We start from the raw sequence: 25,286 nt of genomic DNA on the forward strand, positions 1-25,286 counted from the left end.
TTTCCAACTAAAACAGCAATTTTGGTACAAGTGCATGCTTTTACAAGAAAATGTGTAGTTCACTGCTTTGTTGACACTTTATCTAAAAGCTAATTGAGGATTGAAGAAGTTAAAAAGCTATGAACAAAAACTTCAAGATGACAATATGATTGTGATAAAAGCTGGGATGGAGATTCAAGTTTTCAGTCAGATAAAGCCTAACATTTACTCATCATATCATCCACAAAGCAAAATTTCTGATACTGATATGCCAACTCGATCAAAATGACTTGCTGGTGCATGGAGGGGAGGCTGAATTAGCACTCTGATATCTGTGGCTTAAGCAGTCAGGCTTCGATGAGTACAGTTTGGTACAGGTTGGCTCTGTAAAGCCTGGTCCTGTTAGTGTTTCCACAGCCAACCGTGCCCCCTCTTGGTAGGGGGTATGTAAGCCGGATGCTGATAGCCAAATAATAGCATGAAGCTGTAGCAGCGTGACACAGTGTACCCCACGAATAAATCCAACAACAACAACAAAAAGTGAAGTAGTAAACAAAAAGCAACTATGGGAAACATCAGGCAATTCACTTTCTTTGTGATTTCCATGTGGCCCTTTGTTACAGAGCGCAATCGAGTTTTGTTTCAGAAAAGGCTGTGTACCACCAGGAGCCCTTGTCGAATGATAAGTTGCACTTCGTTGTACCAGTCAACGGACTGCATTGTTGTAGCTCTACCATCGTCCCAGGATTAGTCAGTGGGGACACTGCAAAATGCATGCCATACCAAGATGAACTGAACTGAAGTCTTTGCGGAAACAGGGCTTTGATTAGGGATGGGTATCGAATTGGGTACTTTTATAGGTACCGGCTGAATTCTGTCAGAAGTACCGGGTATCGATTCATGTAAAACCAAAAGGCACCATGTTTAGGTACCTATATGCATCCTTGTGACTGTGAGGGAGTGGAAGAGTAGGGGATTTTTTCATGCTGGACATGAACACAGCATTGCAAGGTTATATATAGAAGAATAAATTTGTTACATTGAATTTTTTTTATATTTCATTATTAACCAAATTTATATTTTTTACCCCATAAACACAAAAAAGTACCAGAACTTGGTACTGTTGAGTACCGGTACCGATTGCCAGGCACCGGGCATTGGTACCGTATCATTTCAAATGTGAAAGGTACCCATCCGTAGCTTTGATGTCCACTGATTTTGCTTTTCTGGCATCCAGAGTGTCCACAAAAACTTCATCTTTAAAAGAAAGCAGAACACTGCCAATTTTGAAGAGAAAGTACCTTGTGTTTGTCCCCTTCAACATGATTTGCACAGACTAGCAAGCAGCAGACTGCGCTAAAGCTAACCGAAAACTGAGTCTAAAGGTCTTTGCATACTGAGTCTGTTTTTTTTTCAGATGCATTTGTTGAATCCGTAATACAAGAAAATCCCCAAAGAGCTGTTTATGCGACAGATCTACTGCCAAAATGGAGGCACTTCTTTAACAGATCAGTACTATGATATTCCATTACTCTACAGATGTGTTTAATATGAAAGTCTGTTCATTTTGATGCTTCTGCAGTGAGTTTAAGAAATCAGTGATGTCTAAACAAAGCAAAGCAGACTGTTTAGGCCACAGAGGGATAAAGGCTATCTTGAACTTTAAAGGAGTGGGGTACTGTAGGTACCCACTGAACTCTGTCAAAAGTACCGAGTATTGATTCACATAAAATCAAAAGGTACCATGTTTAGGTACCTAAATTCATCCTTGTGGCTGTGAGGGAGTGGAAGAGTAGGGGATTTTCCATGCCATACATGAACACAGCATTTCAAGGTTATATGCTGAGGAATAAGTATGTTACATTGAAAAAAAATTAAGATTTCATTTATAAACAAATTGATATTTTGTACCACACAAACAAAAAAAAGTACCAAAATTTGGTACTGTTGAGTACCGATACCGATTGCCAGGTACTGGGCATTGGCACCCATTGTTTCGAATGTGAAAGTACCCATCCCAAGTCATGATATTGTCTTCATACCTTGTAGCAAAATAAAAACGAAGTGTGTAAAGGCTGCGGGACTAAAGTTCAGGTCACAGCCATGACCTTGTAGTTTTACTCTGCTTTTTCTGCCGTTTTAAACTTCCTGTAGTGCTAAATGTCACCTGATTGGTCCACTCTACATCATCTAAACTCACATCCACCCTTAAGCTATATCTGTTGAACTCTGGCCTCAAGTCTGACTCCTTCTCTTCCCACACTCAGAGAGATGGAGAGATGTTAAAATACAAAAATATGTTACTGGCAGTAGTTTGAGTGAGCACTGACCTGCTCTTTACTATTCACAGCCAGCACAGAGGCTGTGAGCGATGCGGAGAGTTTGGGAACACAAACATGCACTTTATGTGCACCGCGTCCACAGGCATCAACCTGGCATCAGCCCTTTCCTTTTTCAAACGCTCACTTTACAATGCTTTCAGAAATCCTTTGTGGTCAGCAAATCAAACTGCTGTCACACAGATAAAAGAGCCCACACAGGCATGGCAGAGATTTTCCAAACAAGAGTTCAGATTTCGTTTTTTAAAAGCATACGCAGGAAAAATGCACATGTAAAATCTGAATGTTCAGCTTTGATGTATTAACCAGCAGACTTAAAGAAGAGCTCTCCTTGTATGGATGCTGTAAGGCTCTAAAAGCCTTGATGTGATAATGACTGTTATGTGTTTGTGTGGGTGGTTGCATGTCAGCACATGTTTCTGCATTCAATCCCCTGAATTACACACACATGACGCCCTCGACTCGTCTTATCTGTCGGGCCTCCACTCTCTTCCTTCTCACCTCAAGATAATATTAAGGCCGATCTTGTGTTGACCCCATCCATCCAGCGCACTGAATCCCAGCCATTAGTCTGCTCCATCAGCCCTGCAGAGTCAGGTTATTATCTATCATTAGGTTGAACCCAGTGTACAGACAAACTGCCTGGCAATACAACTCGAAGGGAAAAGGTGGCAAGCAATTACTGGGGAGGTCTTGCTGTATTGGAGCAGAAGTGGGTAGAAACGGTTTGAGTGGGATTTAGATTACAGTGGGAAAAGCATCCAGCTGAATGGTGACGGTTCCATTCTGAGGACTGTGGTTTCCAGGCTGTTTGGGACATTGGAGGAAATTGGGGGAAACTTTTGAGCTGTAGAGCAACCTCAGAGACTGAAAAATATATTGGCTTGACATCTTGGATAAATCAGGATTAGTTGTAAAGTTTACAGCTTGACTTCAAATTGCAAAACGGTGTCAGTTGCAGCGAGTATATTCTAAAGCAAAAGATTTATTTCTTTTTTTTACGGCGATTGAGGTTTCCAACTCTCTGACTGTTATTGTTATCCATCTGCAGAACATATTCATACATCTTGGCTCAGCAATACATCTTGTGAGCTCTTGAGCTCTGGTGCTGTTATGTGAAGCGAAGCTTTCAGCACTTCCTTTGGAGTATTATGGCCTGGAGAGTTTTTCTTCCTCGCCTCATCTCAAATCTTTTCAGAATGAAAATGTACCAAATACTTTCTCATATTCCTCATGTTTCTCAGTGTGTAGGTCTGTAGTGTTGTAGTGTTAGACTGAAGTCAGTAGTGTCTGCATATTGTTTTCTGTTTGTCTATCCCCTCTTCTCCTTTCTCATTTCTTGGCTTGGGGAAACTGAATTGCTCTCACATGTTAGACATGTTCCAGTGCTCGACTTCCTGTCCCACTCAATCTGCTCAGTGTCAATTTATGCAACCTTGCTCTGGCATCTGACAACAACAGGAGTCTTGCGTGTCTTATCGGGAGGGCTCCAGAGCTGAGACACAGCCAAAACGCAACAAAGCGAAGCCAGTGTGAGTCAACACATTGGCTTGAGTTAAAACTCATCAGATCCAGTGAATTCATGGAGTTGAGTCTGATGTGGCTTTGCCATGGATTCCAGACTTTATTAAGAATATAAAAACATTCCCTCTTTTCTTTGAGTAAAATAAATGAGAGAACCAGATATATACTCAGTATCAGATGTTAAGGCTGTTTATTGTTTAATTGTAAGATGTGCATCAAACTTCCAGCTGCAGTCAGGTTAACTTTCCATTATGACAAACGGCTTTAATCCGACATCAGATGTGACGGGACAGTTAATATAGATACAAATGTATATGCTGGTTCAGACAGTTACATTAAATAGTGATTGCTGTGATTGTTTATTGCATTAAAATGTGCCTGACACTCTGGAAACCTGCCTCTGAGGCTTTGTTGATGTGCGCACATATGCGCCTGTCACCAAATTACAGCTGCGTGGGGTGCACTCCGCTTTGCACCGAGGATAGACCAGGTTGGAGCTGGCGAGCTTTCAGCGCACTTTTTTGGCACAAAATTGTCACTGCGCCAACATGAATCTACTGACACCTCCCCCTGGCGCGCCGTCAACTCCCCCTGGCGCGCCGTCACACCCATCTCTGCACAGACAGTCTACCAAATTGTCAAATTGGCAGCGCACGGCGGTGTGCCGCATGAAATTAACACAGCGCAGGTTGCGCCAGGCTTGCGCCCCCTGCGCTGCTCCATGAAATTAGTGCCTTTAGAGTTTGAGGTCACTCCGCAACAAAAGGCACACTCTCATCACAGTATAGCCATATTGTGCATCAGATTAAAGAGGAGAAACTTGGCTATAAATGCCGTTAACTCATACTCCAGCTGAACTTTCTTATCCTCCCAGTAATACTTGAGTTATCACTCTGAGCCAGTGACATAAACACCAACACTTACATCTCAACAAATTTCACAGGTGTTCCCCTTCATATGACCCTGGAATGATTCAAATACACCCAAAAAAGAGGCCAGGGCTTAAGAGGTTGAAAGGAGGAGATGATGGGCATTGTAGTCCCCATACTCCTTTGTCCGCTTCCTTTAATAAAACTAGTCTTAGCGTGTGAACCTACCAGAGGTGGGAGCAAGTTATTGCTTTGCAAGTCTCAAGTAAGCCTCAAGTCTCTAATCACAAGTCTCTAGTCAAGTCTCAAGTTAAGACAAGAGAGGTTGAGCCAAGTCCAAGTCACAGGCTTGGAATTTTTGAGTCCTCACAAGTCACAAGCACTGTTTACCAAATAAAATACAATTTTAACAATGTAATAATCTATTAAAATTAACAAATACAATGAATACATTTTGATTTCTTTTCTTTTTTTAAATACAACTAGCATGACAAGACTTTGTCCCAGGAAAAGAAAAATGGTCTTCAGTCAGTGTCTACACTGTCTCTTAATAACATTTTGTTGAACTCAGATAAAACCAACCTGAAGAGTACGACTTCTGGTCACAATGAACCAGACTTAAGGCACATGCATGGCACAGGGACGTTATTCTGAGCCATCTGTTACACAACGTGTGTTTTCATCATAGTTGAGACAAACGCTGCTACAACTTTAAGGACTGGAAGGTAACATGCACTGTTGCAGAAAATGGGTACTAATATAAAGCTAGCCAAAGCATTGTATCACAACAGGTACCCTTAGGTATAGTTACCGTTCCTTGTGCAACCTTAGGTGTTTCTCTTCTTGCCTCTCCATTGGTTATTTTTATGTTGCAGGTTTTGCACACAGCACTTCTTATTTTGTGTATGACCTCATAATCTGGGAACGCGAATAACATTATCCTCAGGAGCATCCCAGTGTGGGTATCCGTCATCTTTGAGCAGTCCACACTTTTTCTTAAAAAGATACAATTTTTTTTTTGAGTCCCAAGTCATTGATTTCAAAGTCCAAGTCGAGTTGCAAGTCTTTGATGATATTGTCGAGGTGCTTCTAAAGTTAACAAAATTGTAACTTGAGTCTGATTCGAGTTTAAGTCACATGACTCGAGTCCACACCTCTGGAACCTACAACCTATTGTTTCTTGTCACTTCATGACAGAGTCCAAGGCGCTGTCAAGGTACTTTTGATCTTAAGACTCACAGCAACACACCCCTTTTTGCTTCCGGTATCATAAAGACCCTTAAGTTATTTAAAACTCAGTACAGTCCTTTAATGGTTTTGATATAAAAACAAGGACAAAGGTTGAATGTTTCGTCTATAGTTGTCTTTTTCATAGCTGGGTCCAGAATGATGGTTTCATAGACAAATCTTTCAACAGCAGTTGTTAAAAAAAAGCTCTGTAATACATCTTGTGGAAAAAAATGGCAAATTTACTGTATTTAGCATGGTACTAATTCACTGATTCGTTATCAGGTAATTTTTATGTCCATGGAATGAGGAATGTCTTTATACTTCCTTGATCCAAGACTTAAACCAAGCGAAAAAGAAAATGCTCACAGTCAAAATGAGCTTCCACATCAAACAATCTTCTGCAAATCACCATGTCCTTTTTGATGTGTACAAGGCGCAATTACACAACGTCATCTAATCCAAATCTACAGTCAGCCTGTAGGAATAACGCTGGTTCCCTCCCAAATGAGGGGCACGTTCCCTCACACTCGCTGATCACACTTCAGTCACCATGAGCGGAGGCATGACCTTCATATGGAAGATTAACAGCAGGTTAATTGGAGGAAGCCTCTGTTACAGCACATAAAAGTGCTGCTGAAACAGCCCTCTTAGCAATTAAAGATAACAAAGTCGGCCCTGCTGTTGAAAACATGAAATCATAAGCACTTGGTGTAATTCTTGTGGTAAAATGAGCAGCGAAGCAGCTCCCCTCCCTCATGGCAACAACATCAAAGTCTGGTGACACTTTTGAAGTTGAGATCCTCAGAATAAAGGACAAGTCATAATTTGTGGGAAATGATCTCTGGTGAGACTTGTTGTAATTAATGAGGGAGAAAATTGTTCACACGTACAAGAGAAAGACGCAATAAAAATAACACCTGCAGAGTGAAATGCAATTTAATTATCCATGCTACAAATTGCAGAGCTTACAACCCTCAAATTTAGCTTGAGCAGTTATTTAGATGTTTGAAGTCGCAGTTTGTCGTCTGGTATTGGATTTTATCACTACAAAGTGTTCTTTCTCTCAAATCAATGCAAACTTTCTTCTACTTTCACTTTAAGGTGAAAGCGCTCACACACTTCACAGTGTTTCCAGATCAATATCACAGTAAACAAAAATCACTTTATAAGCTTTTTATTCTCTACAGAAGTTGATATCCCTCTTATAGGTTAGGTGACTTGACTGATGTGAGACATTTCCAGTGAGAATTCACACAATCCTGGACTGAGTGGATAAATCTAACCCTGCATTTATTTCCTCACAAACAACAGGTTCCTCGTCTGCTATTACAGTATACATTCAGAAATGAGTCTTTACTTAAAGAAATAGAACAGGTTTTTGGAAAAAGGCTTATTTTCTTTACTTTATGGTAATCAATGTCAGTGAAATCAAATCAGCGAACAGGCTCTGATGAATGGCTGTATCCTACCTGCATATTTCCGAGCAGCAACGCTTCCCAGCTTGTGAACAATGTGGAGCAATCAGAACGTAAATGCCAGATATTTCTCTCAGGAATTGGTTGGCAAAAAATAGAGTGAATTGAAGACTAAATGTTGGAGTAGTATTCATCTGATGTCCAGGAACACGGTTCCAACTACTTGAAGTGCTCCACACTGACGGTAGCCAAGTTGTGATTGGCAAGCATTTTGAGAAACTGGGAAGCAATTTTTGGCCTTTGTGTGCAATCGGTGGCAGCAAATTTACACTTAAAATTCCTCTCTCAAAGAGGAAAAAAGTTATTTCTTGGGCTTTTTATGCCTCTAACTGGAAAGGACAGGACACTGAACAGAGCAGGAAACACAGCGAGAGTTGGGAGTGATATGCGGGAAAGGTGCCACAGGTTGGATTTAAGCCTAGACCATCTGCCTGTTAGAGATGGGTACTGAATTAGGTACTTAAACAGGTACCACCTGAATTCTGCCTGTACTACCAAGTATCAATTCACGTGAAATGAAACATTAACATGTTTTGGTGCCTAAATGCATCCTTGTGACTGTGAGGGAGTGGAAAAGATAGTGATTGTCCGTACTGGACATGAACACAGCATTGCAAGTTTATCTTTAGAGAAATAAATATGTTTAGTTCCAAAAATAGGTACCATTGAGTATTGATACCGATTTTCCCGTACCATATCATCTCAAATGTGAAAGGTACCCATCCTTACTGCCCAAGGGCTTGACTCATAGGGCACACAACCAAGATTATATGGATACCATTTCCAGAAATTCATTTTGAAATGTTTTAAGTATTTAAAGGTTTGGATAGATGGTTGACTGTACATGTGGATGAGCATGTGAGTAAAAGTTCACCAAAGAGTGTGTATCTTCTTTTCATCTGGTCCAACTTCAGCATTGATGTCTACGATACACTTCAGGGAAATGTGGAACAGCTTGGGTTGATTCACCTGTACTTCACTGCTCACGACTGGGTTCGAGTCAATTTCATGTTGTGCTTTAGGTTTTGGTTGTGCTTTGCTTTTGTTTTATTTGATATTGACGACCTTTGTCTGTTTCTGTTCGTCTTTTCTTGCCTTGGCCTTCACTTCCATGCATTTTTCGTACTGCTCTATGCTACTTCATAAAAATCAAATCAAAACTAGACTATAAGAGTGCTGCAAGGGTTTTATTCCTAGAATTTAAAAAAAAAAAAAAAACATTTGACACAGTATATCATAATGTTCTGTCCAATTTTTTTTCTTTAATGCATTTAGATGGATGATGTCCTACCAAACAGAAAGGAGGTGATGTACACGTGTCAGTCAAAAGACCTCATCATTTCTTGATTCTTGTGTTGGTGTGCCCCAAGGCTCTATCTTAGGACCTTTTTTTTTTCCAGTTTTGATCAACCTGACTTGGTTAATCATCAAACAGAGGCTTGATTGGATTGAGATCTGGGGAATTTGAGGGCTAAGGCCTGGGGTTACCAAACTTTCAGCCTGCACCCCCTAAATTACCAATGTCAGAGACTGGCAACCTCTTGCTGTTGGAATGGGCCGATCCAGAAAGAGACAAAAAAGAACAAAAAAGGCTTTACATGCTTAGTTTGGTAGATTGGTAAAAATAGACTACTTATCTCCACAAATTGCTGTGTTTCCTAACTGTATCACCCCCCACTAAAACCATTATTTTCCTGGTTTAATAATTGACTTTAATGCCTTTGTTTGCCTAAAAGTGTTTCCCAATCCCCAAGGGGTCCTAACTTTACTTTGGGAACTCCTGCTCCAGGCGACCTTCTTTCATTGCTTGGAAGTCCAGTTTTGATGGTCATAAACCAACTGTTGGCACTTTAGGTGTTAGACCCTGGGTACGATGAGTTGGCTGTCAATGCAAATCCACTTTTGTAACAAACTGTAGTGCTTTTTGGTTTCTGACACCTACAGACCACTGTATCTGAACCAGCTTCAGCATTTTAAGGTCACCCATGAGTCTGACACTGGCGTCATTGTCCTTCCTTGGTCCTGTTTTTGGCTGAAACCAATTGCTGCAGATTGGACGCACCCCTCAAGGGCTACAGCAAGGGGGTTCTGACCCAGTCAAGCCATTAGAAATTGGCCCTTGTCAAAGTTGTCCAAACCCACTCCTAACACACCAACTCTCGAGGACAGGTCATGTCCAGTTCCTCATCGTAAGGTCCATAGTGGCGAGATAATCAATGTTATTCACTTCAATTTATGGTAAAAAAGAAGCAAAAAAAATCCAATATCTTGCTTTTTTATCTACATAAAAAATGTGTATGAAACGAGAAGTAGTATAATTTCCCATCCAAGCGCATATTTGGTGTAAAGATAGAACAGTAGCATCAGATTTCTCTTATAGCTCTGCAAGTGAGTGAACCAAAAATGTCAAACTGTTCCTTAAAATAAATGTAAAGCAGCAGACAAAAGGCAGATTTATTTTGTAGCCAAATAGTTAGATCTTTGTATAGTGTGATGAAGTGAGACTCTAAAAGTAGGCCCATCTCCAACTTAAAAAAACATTTTTTAACTCTCCTTCAATGGACAGCTTTCTGTGATTTTCTTTCTTGTGACTAAAAAAGTGACTTCTCTCCACACCTGCTTCTGAATTCTACATCGCTTTGTAAAACCGCGTTGTCTTCCTGAGCTTGCAAACTGATGAGACATTAAGCTGCCTTTTCTTCCCTTTACTTCGAAGGCAGTCCTTTTGGTTTAGACGCTGGAAAAATGGTGCGTGATGTTCTCTTCAACAGACTCCTGACAGATCAGTCATTCTGCGTTCCTCTCTAGCTTAGTGAGAAGTATTTAGCTGTCCATTCTGCGTTATATGCTCAGCGTTCACTGTCGACTTTCCTCTTTCCACAGCTCCTTTTTTCTTTCTATTTTTTTTTTTGCCGTGGAAGGGATATCGACTGCACCGAGCAGCGGTGACATTGTTACAGCCATGCTCTGGGCCTCATAATAAGAGCATTACTGTGCCGTCTATCAGAATTTGTTCACAGGCAGGAGACGTTTCAGGTCAACAGATTAAGCAACAAAATTGTATCACTTACAGATTTGTGGGCCAGATTAGAGAGTTTGACAGGCTGCATCTGGCCCACAGCCTGAGGTCCCAGTTAAACCAAGCCTGATGGAGGGTACAGGAGTCTGTGAGACCACAGTCCCTAAAGCGTGATGCTCAACACCTTAATGCTTGTAGCTTGTGCTTAAGTGCTTATTAAAAGCAGCTACAGGCCTGGTTTGTGCTAAATTTGAGTAAACTTTAGTCATAGTAAGTGGTATTTTGCATGTTTTTGTGCTGATTTGCAATTCATGCAGCCTCTAAGCAACACAGCCTGGAGTAAAACGGCTGGTCAAGACGGGGAAATTGAAACTTTTGTATCAGAATTTCCCTGAGAAGTTCTCTCAGGTGCTTATTCTGATGACAAGGTGAGAGAGGGGGTGAAAGATGAAGGAGAAGTGTAGAAAAAGGATGAGGTTTGTACTGATGGTCCTCCCCTGCTCAGCCTATGTGGTCCTCTCCTTCCCTCTGCCTCCTGGGAATGCAGGAAAAACATCCTCCTGATGGAATGAATCATGGATGAGTGTGCATGTGTGTGATAGCACTGCACTATATCTGGAGAGCCTGTTCCTTTAAATCTGTTTCTGTACATCTGATAGTGCATGCTATCTGCCTCCCAAACACTCCTGTGGATATCTCCTATGGCTCTGTTGCCATGCTAAACTCTCCTTCCATCAGCCCCCCCTCCACATCTCCCTGTCTGCTTCATCAATCACTTAAGCTCTCCCACTGGTCACAGCAGAGCTGGACCTATTAGGCGCTCTAATTGAGCCAATTAGCAATTAAACACTCAGATGCACCCCCGAAATTCTGGAGGTCCCTTCAGGCAAACTCTTGCCTGCCAGGGTCTTGGATTTTTACCAGGGATGCTGGCTTTCATGAGCCTTTGCTGCTCCCTGCGCCTGCTCAGGCTCGAAGTGCAAGTTTCGGGCATTTGGCCCCCTGTGTGGGTCTATTAGATGTCCACTTTTCTGTGAGACTCCAGGGTCAATAAAGCAGCGTCTCATGTTGCTTTAACTCAAGTACCCTTAAGGATCTTTGCTGACCAGAGAGAAGCATTTCATTAACACCGGGACCTGCTTCCTCTTCATCTGCATTTGTCCCTCGCGCCGTCTCCTTTGCTCTGTTTCATCCCTGCCTCTCTATCTCCCAGTCTCTTTTATGTGTTTTCGGGGGATGAAAGTTTGATGGGAGATGTTGGTGTGTGTGCGTACATGTGGGTGGAGGGCTAGTCCCTGCCGGCGGTGCGAAAGCAGGCCGGCCTCCAGACTCTCCGTGGTTTAATTAGAGCACACATCGTGCTGTCCGTTTCTCAGTGAGAGGGTACACTCCCAGATGCACATACAGGCGCGTGGGAGGAGCAACAGAGTCCACGCTGAGAGGAACAAAGGCAGACACCAATATATTTAAGCTGAACACACTGTACCAGAAGAGGACAATGAGTGATTACTGATGCTATAAACTCACTTGCCATTAGCACTCTATGAAAGGACATGTCGTTCTTTTTTTTACCATCCTTTCTCCCCCCAGGATCTGCCTATGTACAATAGAATAGAATAGAAGTGAAAACACTTTATTTATCCCTGAGGGGGAAATTCAGGAGGAGTCACAGCAGCAATGAAGAAAACAAAAGTAAGAAAGTGTATAGAAAGTGCAAAAATGTCCATAAGAAAATAGATGATGACAGCTTGACCATCATTGTCCAGTTCAGCCAGTCTCCACCTCCACAGGGTCCAGGACTGAGCTTCTTCAGCAGTCTGTTCAGTCTCTGTCTCCTGGATCCTGTCTGCTCACAGCAGGTGAAGCTCTTCCAATGTGGCGTTGGTGTTAGCTTCATTAGCCATGTCTGTGAACAGCATGATGCTACTCTGCCCTCTGGTATTCCCTCTGTTGATGGGTTAGCACGGCTAGCTCGTCCATCTGATTGGAGATAGATCTTACGTTCCCAATAACAATGGATGGAAGGACAGGTCCATGTCACCTGATAACCAGCATGTCATCCTCACCTCCTTCTCCTCACCTTGTGGGGAAACATCAGGCCTTGCACCAGTTAGCATTGACATGCTACAGGCTGCTAACAGCTGATTTCACATGTAAACAATGCAGCCATGGCTACAGGTAGGATCTCCAGACAAACACAGGAGAAATAATAGTAGAAAATCACTGAAGCAGAAACCAGTTTGGTGTCCATGACCAACAAATCAGCCATACAAAGTAATGATCCACTCCAAATGCAGAGATGATGAAAAATAGATGAAAAATTACAAGAAACAGACAAGGAAGAGAGAGCTGCTGTAACAGGCAGCCACAACGGGGTGGCGCCTATGTATATATCCCCCTCTCAAAGCGAGGAAGATGTACGTTTAAAGCGTAATTATAAGCCTCTCATTTGTAAGTCCTCCATCCGTGTGAGAAAGACTTGTCGCCTGCTCATCAGCCTATAGACTCTAATTATCTTCTGTATTGCCTCAGGATACTTAACTCCCATACTTTTAAAATTCAAATGGCTTTATTGCAAGAGAGAGGAGGAAGACCGACAACAAAAACACAGAGGCGCTTCAGTGGGTGCAGGAAATGCAATAATATGGTTAATGATGACGTTAAATGGGACAATTACAGCATGGTGATAAAGCAGGAAAGAGCGTGAACGAGAGGAAGGAGTAACGGTGAATTTAAGAAATCAGATTAGACTGAAATAGGGCGAACATGAAATAGATTTTTCCATTTTTCTCATGCAGTCATTTCCTGCAGGAGGTGTGTGTGTGTGTGTGTGTGTGCCCTAACATTACATAACACCGCCCAACAATGCTATGACGGTTTAATCCCCTGCATGCCTCATGCGTTTCTGACAGGGTTTGCTCCATGAGGATTTGCACATTGGCGCAGTAGATTACATGAATGAGTGTACAGTGGGTGGGCACTGATTCATGTGTGGGTCGTTAAAGGTTCACTGTGCGCATGTGTGTGGTTCTTTGTGCTCTGCATGCAGCACTAAAGTGTTCCCGGCTGTTGTAAGCAGCTTACAGGCGCACATTACCGACCTTTGACCTTACTGGGCAGTGAAAGGCTTGCCCTAATCTCCAGCCTCCTCTCTTTGTCTACGCTATCTACCGATTTTTATCTCAAGGAGCAGCCTCAAAGCCTTTAAGATATTAATAACAGTAAATATTGAGACACCAGTGGTGCATTTGTTACAGGGAGATGTGATTAAATCAGTTGCACTACATTAGCTCTCCGTAGAGAAGTTAGCGTGTTAGGGGGAGGCTAGCAGGATAAACACAGTTCAGAGAGAGGGAATTGGTTCATGTCCTCGCTCAGGTCAGACTAGGACACGTCGAACAAGTTCAATTTAAGCTTTTCATCCATAATAGATGGGGGGAGTCATGTAGGAATGTGCGCTCAACATGGAGTATACATGAGATTTCCGCGGGTGAGATTATGCTGCACAAACTGGGGGAGAGTAAAATGTGACCGAGAGGATTGCTTTCTTCCTCTGCATGGTGGATTTTTCTGCCTGTGATGGTATCATGTGAAGGAAAACACATCGCTTATCACTTGAAATGTGTCCAAAATGAGTAAACTTGATCTCGACAATACCGTCTACTGTGGCTCTTTCGCTCTAACTCTGCAGTGTTTTGCACTTGGCAACAGTTAAATGGAAAGTCTCGCACTGACACTGTTTAATGGAATATATTTATGTTACAGATAAACTGCAATCTCTCTTATCTTTTCTCCCCCCTCTGCCTCTGTCTCATTCTGCAGGATTCAGCGGCTGCTCAAATCAAATGATCTGGATTGTGATGGATCCATAGGGATGGAACGTAACAGAACCATGGCTTGGGGAGTGTTTCAGAAAGCTGTACCTGAGTTTCAACACTGACCTGGAACCAAAACCAAGGTTCGCCTGCTTCCTCCAGCACCCCTAGGACCCTTTCTTCCCCCAGTGACTGCTTTACCCTTCATCCCACCTTCACTCAGCACTCCCACTCTTATCAAACCTCCTTCTTATTTCTTTGAGTACCGTTTTTAAACTTCACCTCCCTGTTGGATAAAACTCAAGCTCTCTGATAAAGAGAAAGTTCTTCTGAAAAGACCAGAAGGAGGAGGGTGAAATGGCTCCAGTCATGTACCCCTTTCCAATTTCTCTAAGTAAACACAGTCGGCGGAGTCTAATGCCGAGGACACGCCCCCTTAGCCTCATGTCAGACTGGTGCCTGATGGGTGCTCTGGGCCTCATCTTGCTCCTCAGCCTGGCTTCAAGCCAGAAGATGGACCCTTCAAAACACCCCATAGTCACCACCAACTACGGCAAGCTCAGAGGCATCAAGAAGGACTTGAACAATGAGATCCTGGGTCCTGTAGAGCAATACCTTGGGGTCCCCTATGCCACAGCACCCATTGGAGACAGGCGCTTTCAGCCGCCAGAAGCTCCAGGATCCTGGCAGGAGATCCGCAACGCCACCCAGTTTGCACCTGTGTGTCCTCAGAACGTCCACGGCGTGCTCCCAGAGATCATGCTACCCGTGTGGTTCACGGATAACCTGGATGTGGCAGCGGGTTACATCCAGAACCAGAGCGAGGACTGCCTCTACCTCAATGTCTACGTGCCCACAGAGGATGGTGAGTGGACTTTAAATTAATTCTTGGTGGGGGGTGACAGGGTAAAGGTCTGGTGGGTATGCAGAAAACAGTAGGTGGATTGACTGTTTGCTAACCCCCTCCTCAAGTTCTTTCATTCAACAATGAGTCTTCACATTCAAACTTCCTGTTTCCACCCAGAGACTGTTGAGTCTTTGGTAGAAGTGACACATCATTTCTGTTCTGGAGAAATCCAAGCTCAGGGGGCAGACTTTTTAAAGTTCTATTTTCTGCTTTTCTTTAAAATAAGAACTGTATCAAGTGGACCCTGTCTGGACTGGAATTTTGAGGCCAATGCAAATACTGATGTTAATGGAAAAAAATACAATGACTATTAAAATGATGACATTTTTTCTGAGGTAAAAGAAGACAAAAAAAAAAAACATAAATTAGGGCTATTTTTACTGACATTATTTTCTCTTGGGTTCTATGAAGATCAAAGTAGTATCTGCAGTCAGTAGTGGGATACAAACTGAAAACAACACTTGACATGGCTATTGTGAAGAGATAGTAATATCAGCTCTCACTAAATAAACACAGAAGTACAACATTGATTTTTCTGAGCAGGAGAAAAACTTAAAAATTAGAGATTTTTCCCAAACATTTTGATTTTTTTAGTGGATATTAGGATATTATATTGCATATATTGGTGTTTTGCCCTTACAAATTCCAAATGAAACCACTTTAGTTTATAATATATACATATATATATAAAAGCACCACTGGTGGGGTTCATCTGTGCTGACATCAACATGCAAATCACAACATCCTGGACCCTCCAGAAACCTTCCCCTCAATTCCAAAAAGGGTGAAGGAAGGTCAAAACTGAAAAACTACTTTAATTACAAAAAAATATGTTATCAGAAAAAGTATAAAGAAAAATTTAAAATGCAAGACATAACATCGGGTGTGGGTAAATATTTTTCACAATACAAGTTATTCAAAGTTATATTTTTTTTCTTCAGTTTCAGGTTGTGCTTTCAATGGTAAATTTAATTCATCATTTAGACTCCACTTGGCCACCACACTGAGCACGCTCACTGGGCTCACATTTGAAGTCCATATGTTTGAGATGGAATTAGGTCAGTGTGCAGTGATCACACCATACGGGCAAAGATACATCTGTAACGTAGCATTAGCTTGAGACACAGTCTAAATATAGCTCCAGCTGGAAAAATCTGTTGTCTTCTAAAGATTAAGGGCTGTAGATTCAGTGATTCTGGCATCAGTCGCTCCAGTTTTTAAAACGGTTCTGAGTGACCTTTTTGTAGTCCTCAAATGCTAGTTAATTATTAGTTCTTGGAGCAAATGCTAGCTGCAGGTACTGCCACTTCCTTTTCCTTTGACACATCCTCTTTGCAATGATGACGTTTCTTGCATTTAAACTTTTTGAAAACTTTAATCATTTTTCCCCTTTTTTGAATTTCCTCCAACACATTTTTGCAAAATGTGCAACTGCACTCGTAATATATGAGTACTTGCAAGTTGTGCACCTCTTCTTGTGTCTAAATGAGAGCAGCTTCTTGTGGCAAAAAAAAGAAAAAAGATTTACTTTATTATTTACTGTATTACTTAATTGTATTTTCCTATTCATGGTGGAGAATTAAACATTTGATTGATTGTTTGAAGTTTATTTCGAACATGAGGTTAAAGTAAAATCACTGTCAAAGACAGAAAAATGCTAAACAAAACAGACATTATCTAATCACATATTCCAAAAGGAGAGGGATGATGTAAAAACTTATCAATTCCCACCCCTTTACCAAACAATCATTTACAAACGAATTCAGATGTTATGCACTTATTGTACATATACTCAATAGCTACCATTCATTTTGTAAGGTTACTTTTTCTGGCTTTCATGCCTTTAATTAGCGCCTATAGGACAGTGAATACAGCAGGAAAAGGGTAAGAGTGAAAAACAACATGTAGGAAACGGGCTGAATTCAAACCATGGCTAACCACTCAAGGGGCGAACCTTGTGGGGCGTGAACCATACTGTTTAATATTTACTGCATCACTTGAAATAAAGCTTTTTATGCTTAAACTGCAAGATTGCAGTCAGTATTGGAGTAAAAATGCAACGACTATGCTCTCTCTGTCACTGTATGCAGACTTTAAATTCAGAGACCAGTATCCCTGCCTTGCTGAGCTGTGACAGGACAATCACCGCGGAGAGGTTTAGCAAACAGTCAGTGAAGCCCACATATGGAGAAAAAACACTTTGAAACTAAGGATTGGGTCTATAAAAAGGGAGCTTTTCTAAATATGTGCAAAATACTCTGAAGGTCAAATAATTTTTCCCTTACCCATCCAAAGTCTTGCAGCACTTCCAGTCCAATCCAGGTGTTATTAAAGAGAGAGAACAAAGAGCTGAACAGAAGCAGCTTCCAGGTGCTTTACGAGAAAAAGATTAGATGACATTTGACTTTTCCTCATTTTTTTCACCGTCAAGATCCCTCTCCTCTCAACTCAGATCTTACTGCGGATGTTTTTGTCTAGCCTGGCGCTGTTAGGTCTTTGAGCAATAAAAGAGAAATATTCCCATTTTGTAGGCAGGCTTGATATAAAAGTGGAGACTTCCTTCACCCTTCTCCCTCCTTCTCCCTCTCCGTGCCTTAGGGATTGTAGGATGTGTTTCCCATTTGTCTTTTCGTTTTTAGATTTCATGTAAAGGCTGCACAAAGCCTGCGTGTTTCACAGAGAACGACTGTAAGAATCATGCTTCACATGAAGAGTTGAAATCTTTTTTTCTTTATACTGAAATGAACTTAAGGTGTTGCTTGAAGTAGCTTTAAAGACAACCTTTGCACACCCGCTTTTTGAGATCACACACTCAGAAAGGAAACATATATGATGGAACAAAGAGCAGCCAGCTTTATCAGTGCATGTGCCTTTGTGTTTCCTCCCTGTGGTACTGTCTTCCTGTCCTTACATGCACACAGGTGTCAGCATGGAGGTGACGCACTGATCGTCACCTTTCTCTATACTCAAACACGTTTCAGATCCCCGTCAGCACCTAAATCATTGAACTGTTTTTTCCCACCCCTTCACAGCTCAACACCCTTCCTTTCCCCTTCTACTGCACTCCAACACTGCAGCCTCAGCCCTCCACATCCTGTCGTTGCCACTTATAGATCCTCAGGCACATATAGAACACCATACATCAGGTTTTGAGTCATTTCACACTGTCACACAGCTTGCCTTTTTTCACCCCTGTTTGCTGAGATGTACGACTTGGTGAAAACTAGCACCATGACGCCACGGAGGGAGATATCTTCTCACTTACATACTGTCCTGTTGGTTTAAAGTGCAGTCTCTGGAAATGTCACACAGGTGTGAAACACCTCCCAATATTGACCTTCATTCGCTAAAATGAAATATGAGCATAACACCAACATCGTCTGCGTAATACTTCACTAAAACTGCAAAGGTGTGGGCTGATGTGTGAATAAACCATTGTTCTAACTTTAAGGCATGCATAGTGAGCACAGATTTTTCTTCATTTGTTGTTTTCATCATGAAGTGGTACCTCGCAGCCTTTTATCGCTTATCATAATCATTGCAGGACTATTTATGGTGGGCAAGTCAGTCTTGACTTTGCTAGCCTCAGCACTCCTGGAATAGCCCCAGGGTTATCATTCTCCCCGCTCCTCCTGTTCCCTGCTTCTCCTCCATCATTGATTTTGAGGGATTTTTTTTTCTTTACATGCGCTGCTGGGTAGAGTGAGTGAGAAAAGAGGAAACAAGAAAGTCAGAGGGGAGTAGAGAAGGAAATGGGAGACATGAAGAGAGAGGAGGAGGAGGAGGGGGAAGCAGGAGAAGAAATAAAGATAAGAAGGAAGGGAGAGGAAATCCACTGGAGGTAAGGAGAGGAGTGGAGGGAAGAAAGCTTTTGGGCAGCAGATCAAAAATTAGCCACGACTCTCTGTCCGTGGGGACTGTCAGCACAAGTCATCGTCAGAAAACACAACAGTGTTGGGTCTGCTCACACACTGACGTCCTTAAACACTCGTCGTCTCCCACACTCTCCTGGTGCCGTGTTAATTCCATTTCTAATGGGGCCTGTTACTTGTATCCTTTTTTAGGGCACCCTTAAGACTGAATCCTTAAAAACCTCCTCTAATTTTAAGTGGATTAAGCTGTCCGATTACTTCTTAATGCTGCCATCAGTGCAAATGGAGGAAAGTGGGACACTGACATGGGTGTGTGGGTGTGTGTGTTGCATCGTAGATAAACAAGCATGGTAACATTTGGTGGTTATGTGTGGCTTCGTAATTACCACACAAGTACTTATTTAATGGCTAAGCTAGCCAGTTGTTGTCATTTTGTCATTAGTCGCATGAAATTCATGAATTAATGTGTTTCTGAATTTGTGATAATTTGGGGGAAAACATGAATTAAAACCAAACCCATCATGTAAAGTAATTATATAAAATAATATTTTCCCCTGTGATTAACTGAAGAATAATTAACATAGAAATGAGGATTTTAGAGCTTTTAGATTATTATGAGTGTGTAAATATTTTAGAGCAAGGAATAACATTTAAGGTTCTTGTTCTATAATTATTTTTTATATTTTACATAGTGGTGGGACTTGATTAAAAAAAATGAATTAATTATGCCATTTGTAACTAATTAATTGTAATTAATCACATTTTAATCACATCAATATTCAACATCAGAAGCAACACTTTTCAATTCAAACAGATTTTGGTAAAAGACTAAATCACTGAATATTATCATACACAAGTTTAAACAACAAAATCCTGTTTATTTTGTTCAGAAGATGTTTTTTTTTTTTTTGTGGACACTACTTTCAAGTACATTCATCAGCCATTACGTGGTAAATAGTGCTGTCAGGAGATTAAAAAATAATCTAATTATTTACAGGATTTGAAATTAATTGATCTAATTAATCATATTTTAATCTTATATCTGCTTAAGGTCCCCACATAAAGAATTTGAATTCTGGGGCATTACAAAATCATAGTGCATGACTAATCGAATGAATACACGAAAAAGAGGTGATTTGTAAATCCTTTTTTTTTCAACTGGACAATATTAATTAAAATGTCCGTGTTCCCTGCCATTGACATTGGATTACTGTTTACTGTGTCTAACGAAGTAAAATATAATTATCAGCAGAGAGAGGCGGGGTCTGGTGGAGCTTGTCAATCAAAACCTGCTTGTAAACTACTGTGGGTGAGAGTGGTGCGCTCTTTGGATGAGAGCTCAGTATGGATATGAGGAGAAATGTGAGATGACAGAGACACAGCGAGACGCTGCAAGTCAGGAAAGTTCAGGCAGCTCACACTCCAACTGAGGATGTGTCGCTGTAGTTCAGAGAGAAAGAGCGGCGCCATCGTAAGGAAAGTCGACGGAGATCATGGAGAGGATCAAAGGATGGAGCACTCGAGATGCACACGATCAAAAAAGTTTGAAATTTCTATTTTTTGGACCAAAAACAGGAAGAAAGACATAAAAGAAGAGAGTCCACTCTTCTTAAGTAACTTTAGTGTTTACATGGTCATAGAAAACATTATTATTTGGGTTTTAAAAGATTGTTCAAGATGCTCTGAAAATGTCTGGCAGCCAATGAGTTAATCGTGCGTTGATTTTTATAACGCATTAATGTGCGGTGTAATTAATGAATCTAATTAACGCGTTAAAGTCACAGCCCTAATTTTACATTTACACTTTGCACGACGCATTCAACTGAATATGATTTATAAACAGTTAAAACAAAGTAAAGTTTTTGCAACCTTTACAAATACACCCAGTGATCCCTTTCACCACACAAGTTCTCAAAATATTTATTGCTTTTCAGGTCAGCACCTCAATTAAACGGTCCTCAGCTCACTTTTACAGCTACCTCCATAAGAATATATTCATTGGCATTGGAATTCCACTATAATGTCAAGTGTTTGCTGTAAACCTTGCTTGTTACCTTGTCCCTGTTGTAGTATCAGGTATGGGGCGTTAGGACCCAGGGGAACCAGCCCTCGGGCAGACTACTCCCTCACCGAATGCAACAGGGGAGGGCCTCCACTGGTTCCCCTGGAGATGACATCCCATAAATCATAGCAAGAGGTTTTCATCTGGCTCCTGCAGAGTCACAGCGGATCGATGTGCGAGGGAGAGTGAGGGAAGGGCCGGTCGCTGCTGCTGCTGCCCGAGGCGTTCGCTCGAACCACATGCTTCTCCAAGCAGTCAACAGCCAACAAGACTTTCATGGTAAATAAGTCGAGCAGAGCGACTCGGAAGCCCTGAGAGCAGGCTGCATGCTGGGATTGTGTACCAACATACATGATCTCATAAAACTGAAGCTCAGCAATTAAGCAGAGAAGAAACATGTGAAGGGAAGCGGAGAAAGGCAATTAAAACAACAGCTATGCCTGCTCTCATCAGCTGGCCTAACATGCAGTGATCTAATCCAATCTAGATCACCTTTCAAAACAAAGTTACAGTAAAACACAATACAGTTAAGAGCACATAAATAAAACATTGAACAATCCTTAAAACAATAATCAAACAGTATAAAAGAAGTAAAAGGCCAATAAAAAGCAGTATGATAAAGAGGATTTAAAGTAGAGATTTAAAACATGATACTGAGTTTGCCTGCCTGAGATCCTCCATCAGGGGGCTCCAAAGCAGAAGCTCTTTCTCCTTTTGTGACCAGTCTAGATTTTGGTACCAGTAGTCAGGCCCCACTGGAGGATCTCAGGCAACTGCCAGGCTCATAGGGAGTAAGGAGGTCACAGGTATAAGCTAGAGCCTGACTGTAGAGGGCTTTAAAAACAAGCTGTAAAAACTGAAAATCAATTCTAAAACTCACAGGTAACTGGTGGAGGGCAGTAAGTACCAGTGTCATGTGGTTAGCTCTAGAAGTGCAGGTTGAAAGCCTGGCAGCAGCATTTTGAATAAATTGCAGTCTTTGAATATTACGCTTGCTGATGCCAGAATAAAGAGCATTATATTAGTCCAATTGTGAGGAGATAAAAGCGTCAAATACAAAGTACTTTCACTGCCTTAGCAATTTCACCGCTTGCTTAACGCCTTTACCACCCGTGAAGCCAGTTTACTGGCCACTTGGCATCTCCCGTTGGTTGTGCAGTGTCTTTGTCCTCTTGAGCGGCACATTAGGGCCTTTGCTGGCTGCATAACACTTTCTGTGCTGTAACCGATTCTTCACTTAAAGTGCTCTCTCTGTGTTGCCTACCTTACGTCACCTTCAGCCTGCAACAGTCGTACCCAACTTAAGAAAAAACTCAGTGAATGTGTAATGACTAGCTAGGTTCAGCAGCTTCAGACAGTGTTCATGCTCTGATTTCATGAAAAAGTTTCAAAAACGGATCAATTAATTCCCTTTCTTTGGAGGTGTAATGTTTTATTACATCTTTAACTATGGGAAAGCTGTTGCAGCAGCTAAAAAGCACCTTTGCCTTTCCCCTTAATGCTTTCTCCGGACATGTTAGCGGCTGTCTTGCACCCCCATGTCTTATAGATCATATTAGCCAGCACAGGCAGTAGAACTTTCTGTATTTAGTAGCTGGCTAACATTTTTTTTCCCTAATTATGCACTATATATATTTTTTTATCAGTCAGGTATGGTCTTGACTTGCTCATGCAATGCTTTCACCTTGCTACTGGCCAAGTATCGTTTTTCAAAAGTCGGGTGCTACTTTATTCTGGCGAGGTATTTCCTTTGAAAAACAGCAGAGCAGCCTGTTACCTGTCTGTAGCATATTAAACTACACTTTTACTTCAGCTAGAGCTTCATCTTCTCAGTTTTATAAATCGTTCTCCAAATGTGGGTGTAAATGTTCCTTTTCAAACCCCCTCAACTTGGCAAATTAGTATTTCCACATATTAGCAGACATAACAGTGTAAAAGCAGCAGTACGTGCAGCATGGTTTGGCGTGCTTGTTTGCATTTATCCGTGTGTCTGTTTCTGGCTGTGTGTGCAAAGTGGATGCCTTAGTGAAGTATACGTTCCAGTTTCTCTTTGAGAAATTCCATTACCAGCCTGGACTCCTTTTTTTAAGCCCTTTACAGCTCAACAGCCTTATTTTTCTTCTATCTGCAACAGTGCTGCCTCAGCCCTTTGCATCCAGAGCCACAGGCGCTTTATGACTCAGTCCTGACCAAAGAATAAACAGTAAAGTTGTTGTTTTTTTTCTGCTGTTTAGACTTATGATGCGTATAGTTCTTATATTTTACCGTTGTTGTTTTGGAAAATTATTGAGGAAAACTTGTTGAACCACTTCCCAAAGGGAAAGATAAAGGAAGAATGCAACTGTTATAGTTGAGCTATGCTTCAAAAATGTGTTCCCTCTCCGTTTACCTTAACCCAAGTGTCTGTTAAGTTTTCCTTTTCTTGTTTTAGGTAATGGGAACTAAGGCTGGCACACATTACAGGTTTCTTCAAACCTTCACACATTTGGAGAACACGCACTTGTTCAAGACAGATGGCACAAGATCTCTCTCTTATGATCTTATAGTGTGTGGTATGAGTGATCAACAGGAACCTCACGATGCACATCAAGATACTTGGGTCACAATACGTTACTATCATGATGTAGCACAATATCCAATATTGTTATATATTGCGATATTCTCAAGCGGCAACCTCCAGTCTAAGAATATGGGACAATGCGGAAGTGCTAAAATCTGTTGTTTCTCGGGTGTTAGCTTGAGGCTGGCTCCGGAAGTACCTGAAGTCACATACACACCAAGCCAAAAAAAGCTGTTTCAAAGCAGAAATTAACCTATTTACAGCTTGGTATAAAAGAACGTCTCCTGTCTGAGACGCTAATTTTACTACCGGCACCCACGGTACAGGGGGTGAATTTTTTCTAATGCAGCAGTTCAGAGGATATTAATATTGCAAGCTCCCCCAATAAGAGGCACAGCTGAGGGTCACGTGACCAAAAGGCGCCCTATAGCTGTAGGCAAAGCCCTTGCCACTACCAATGTGGCCGCTACAGCTGATGTGCTTCATTTTCTGTTTCAGAAACAGACAATGACGTGGGGGAAACTGTGTCCATGTTTTATACAGTCTATGGATATTCTACACAGTTAAAAACGAAAAAAAAGAGATGATGTTTATGTAAATCATAATATGTGTCAAAATTCAAAGGACAACGGAAACTATTGATGTCTATGGTATACTGACTTGCTCAGTACAACAAAAACCCACATTATCAAGTTAAAAAATTAAATATTTTAAAAATACTTGAGATTATATTTATTATACAGTCTATTGGCAGCATACAGGGTAGTAGCTCTTCAGCGCCATCTACCGCAGTGAAAATGTGCAGAAGTTGTATTTTACTTCCAACTCGACCAAAATATGAATTTTTATTCATTCATTCATTCATTTTCCAAACCGCTTCTCCTGTTCAGGGTCACGGGTGGCTGGAGTCTATCCCAGCTGTCATTGGGTGAGGGGGGGTACACCCTGGACTGGTCGCCAGTCGATCATAGGTCTTTGAATTTTTATGAATATTCATTTTTTTAAATATTGATATTAAGAGTTCAACATTGTATCAGAGTACTAAGTATTACAATATATTGTTGTATCAATATTTTTTTTCACAGCTCTTGTGTGAAGTGTACCCTGATACTCAGCTGAGTATCAGCTTCGTCACGCTCAATATTCCAAACCTTGAGTAGTAAAACCTGGCCTCGGTGTAAACAAACATGGCAAATAAAAGGGAAAAAGCAATGATGTTTGCTTTCACCCCACTCGCGTAGCTCAGGCACAGCTACTGGGGGAAGCTTGGGGCAACATATCTTGCATGTGGACCTGGAATGGAACCTCTCACCTTCCAATTGAGAGATATCTAAATCTTCCTACACAACCACTGTTGTCCACAGACTGTAAAAAAAAAAAAAATGGTGGCATCTTTCTCGGCTTGAAGTGAGGTCACCACAGAAACAGCTCCCCCTGGTGGCTGGCTGCAGTATAGGTCAGAAAATCCATCTCTCCAGTCATTCCAGATGGGCTGTGGTCAAACTTTAAAAATTATTACACTTTATAGAAATATTTCTCACATCTGATTGTTGCAGTGATTTAAATATATTATTTGGCTGCCTTGTTTTTGGGTCCTTTTTTTTCTCAGAAATTCATTTTTTTCTTATTTGTAAG

The 25,286-nt window shown here is 41.4% G+C and overlaps 1 protein-coding gene across 2 annotated transcripts in view; it reads left to right on the forward strand.

Moving 5' to 3' along the window:
- The window catches only part of nlgn2a (neuroligin 2a), a 322,483-nt gene that overhangs the window by 110,829 nt on the left and 186,368 nt on the right, over positions 1-25,286 (forward strand). For both annotated transcript variants that reach the window (XM_074699274.1, XM_074699275.1), the window contains exon 2: positions 14,258-15,115. In XM_074699274.1, coding sequence (XP_074555375.1) covers positions 14,608-15,115 — 508 coding nt within the window. In that variant the 5' untranslated portion in view covers positions 14,258-14,607. The remainder of the gene's footprint in view (positions 1-14,257; positions 15,116-25,286) is intronic.

The sequence above is a fragment of the Halichoeres trimaculatus genome, unplaced genomic scaffold (assembly GCF_033239565.1).
Source record: "Halichoeres trimaculatus isolate MK-OKI-2021-1 unplaced genomic scaffold, fHalTri1.1 fHalTri1_scaffold_22, whole genome shotgun sequence".
Lineage (NCBI taxonomy): Eukaryota > Metazoa > Chordata > Actinopteri > Labriformes > Labridae > Halichoeres > Halichoeres trimaculatus.